This window comes from Melanaphis sacchari, unplaced genomic scaffold (genome assembly GCF_002803265.2).
Source record: "Melanaphis sacchari strain LSU unplaced genomic scaffold, SCAv2.0 Contig0_pilon_pilon, whole genome shotgun sequence".
Lineage (NCBI taxonomy): Eukaryota > Metazoa > Arthropoda > Insecta > Hemiptera > Aphididae > Melanaphis > Melanaphis sacchari.
In genome coordinates, this window is record NW_020270366.1 from 26,198,232 (window position 1) to 26,200,727 (window position 2,496).

The 2,496-nt window shown below is 30.5% G+C and overlaps 1 protein-coding gene across 1 annotated transcript; it reads left to right on the plus strand.

Moving 5' to 3' along the window:
* Nucleotides 1–381: 381 nt before the first annotated feature.
* On the plus strand, nucleotides 382–1,214 carry LOC112596026 (histone H1-like). Its single transcript, XM_025341472.1, has one exon. The coding sequence runs from the start codon at nucleotides 476–478 to the stop codon at nucleotides 1,145–1,147; it is 672 nt and encodes a 223-aa protein (XP_025197257.1). The 5' UTR covers nucleotides 382–475; the 3' UTR covers nucleotides 1,148–1,214.
* Nucleotides 1,215–2,496: the final 1,282 nt, after the last annotated feature.

Consider the following 2,496-nt stretch of genomic DNA (forward strand, 5'->3'; position numbering starts at 1 on the left):
ATAACAGTACAAAATAATATGATTAAAATTAAATCAATGTTGATAAACGAAAACATATATGAAAATATTAATTATATATTTTAAGCAGAAAGAGATAAGAGCAATTACGTACTGTACTAGTACACAATACGTCTGAATAGGTTCGATATACAGACATGACATTTTATAGTTGACTTTCTGCTTAGTATATTATTGGTAATTGGTGTTATTAGTTTAAACAGGGGAGTACTGAAGGGTATAAAGACGTAATAATATAAGTTTGCATTATTGACCACTAAACTTGTGAACTAAACTGGTGTTTGTTTACTAATCGGTACGGTGAATGCTTTATATTTGGCATTTCTTAGCTTCATACGACTCAACATTTGATTTAGTCACGATTTGTAACTATTACGTTTTCGTTTTTGATATTGTGTGTTATTTATTGTTTATTAATTATTTTTATACTATTATCTAATCTCGTTACCAAATCAATATGACAGAATCTGAAGATTCGGTTTCTACTGTTTCACCTAATTCCTCGCCAACCGTTCCATCTAAATCGCCGCCTGTAACGAAAGAAGCACCCGTCATCGCTCGCAGACCGATGACCCTGGCTCATCCGTCTAACGCCGTTATGGTGACCGCAGCCATTAAAGCGTTGAATGATAAAAAGGGCTCCACTCTGCATGCGATTAAGAAATACATGACCATACACTACCAAGTCGATACAGTCAAGTCTGCTCCATTTATTCGCAAGTATTTGAAAGCGGCCGTTATCAAGGGTGATTTGATTCAAACTAGTGGCACCGGCGCCAATGGCAACTTTAAACTACCTGTGGAGGTGAAGAAAAAGAAAGTCACCGCCCCGGTTACCAAGAAAAAACCGACCGCTACTAAGAAGGCGGCAGTGACGTCTGGCACTGGCAAACGAAGGTCTACTGAGGAGTTGACGACGACGGCAGTATCGAAAGCTAAGAAATCCAAAAAAGTAAAGACGGCTGTTGTCAAACCGAAATCTAAAACTACCAAGGTTGCTGCTGTAAAAGATTCTTCTACGGCTAAAACAAAAAAGGCAGAATCGGCTGCAATCAAATCAAAAACTTCAAAAGTTGTTGCTAAGAAGACTCCAGCTAAAAAAAAAGTAGCAGCACCCAAAAAGAAATAGACAGATCAAGCCACGTATGATGTAAAATTAATTGGGAACACATAACAATTCATAAAAAGGTCCTTATCAGGACCACCAAATCATCTATTAGTAGTTCAATATCTATTTTTCAACACTAGCAACAGATCTAAGCAAGTGCCACACGTTAGATAATTCTTTAAATCATAAATCCACAAAACTATTTAAATAAGCTATTAATTCTTTATATTCTACATTTAATTCATTAATTTGTTTATTAGTTACGTACTTAGTACTATATTATCAGTCATTACATATATATATGATCATACATGAATACGTGATCAAAAAGAAATGAAATTGTCCAACGATGACAAAATTGAGCCCTCTCTACCACTCAAAAAAAAAAGCGAAGATAGTATCGGCTTCGACTGATCCTAAACGATGCAAACCCTAGATACAAAAGGTGCGATCCGTGGGTAGTTACCGGCTACCACTCGTACTAAAGATGTTGAGTGAGTTTTGTTAAATTTGAATTCATTATTAATTATTATCATTATTCATTACATATAAATAACGATTCCAAGTGAAAAAAAAACTATCAGCTTGTATTATCATTAAGTATTAGAGTATTTTTCATGTTTTTGATATTAATATTAGGTATTGTAATTTATTTTACTATTAGTAAATAGTAATATAGTAGATTAAATTATTTTATTATAAAAAAATTGGATTTAAAGTTACCGTTGTGTAGGTATAAAATATTTTATGTAAGAGTTTGATGTCCACATGAATAATGTTTTTAAACTGCAAAAAAACAATGAATATGGTTGTTAAAATAGTTTATGTATATTTATGTAATTTTGTCCAAATATAACTTGCAATGTTTTTTAAAAAAAAATTATGCTAGGTACCATATATTTTTTAGATTTTTTGTTTCAATAAATAATTTATTATTAATATGGTCTAGTTTTAGTTAAAAATATTGCCCATTTTATAAATTTTCAACAGCAAAAGAATTTTGTAATTTTTACAACTATAAAATAATTATAGATTTATGTTCAATTTTGTCTTAATTTACTATGAGAAAAAATTTAAGAGGACGAATGTATTCAATTTTTATTTTTTAACACAACATATATATTTACATAATCGGATGATTTGTGAGATATTTGAAATTACGTTAACATAACAATCTCTGATAATTTTTTTTAATTACGATTTTAAAAACATATCTATGATTCAATGCTTTTTCACGCAACGAAATAACAAAAGAAGCAGCTCGATATGTTTACTAGCAATTATTATTTTAGAGACTAGTATTTGAATAGTTTTTAGAATTTGTTTTAATCATACTCAATACAATTCATTAGAATTGATGCTTGATATTG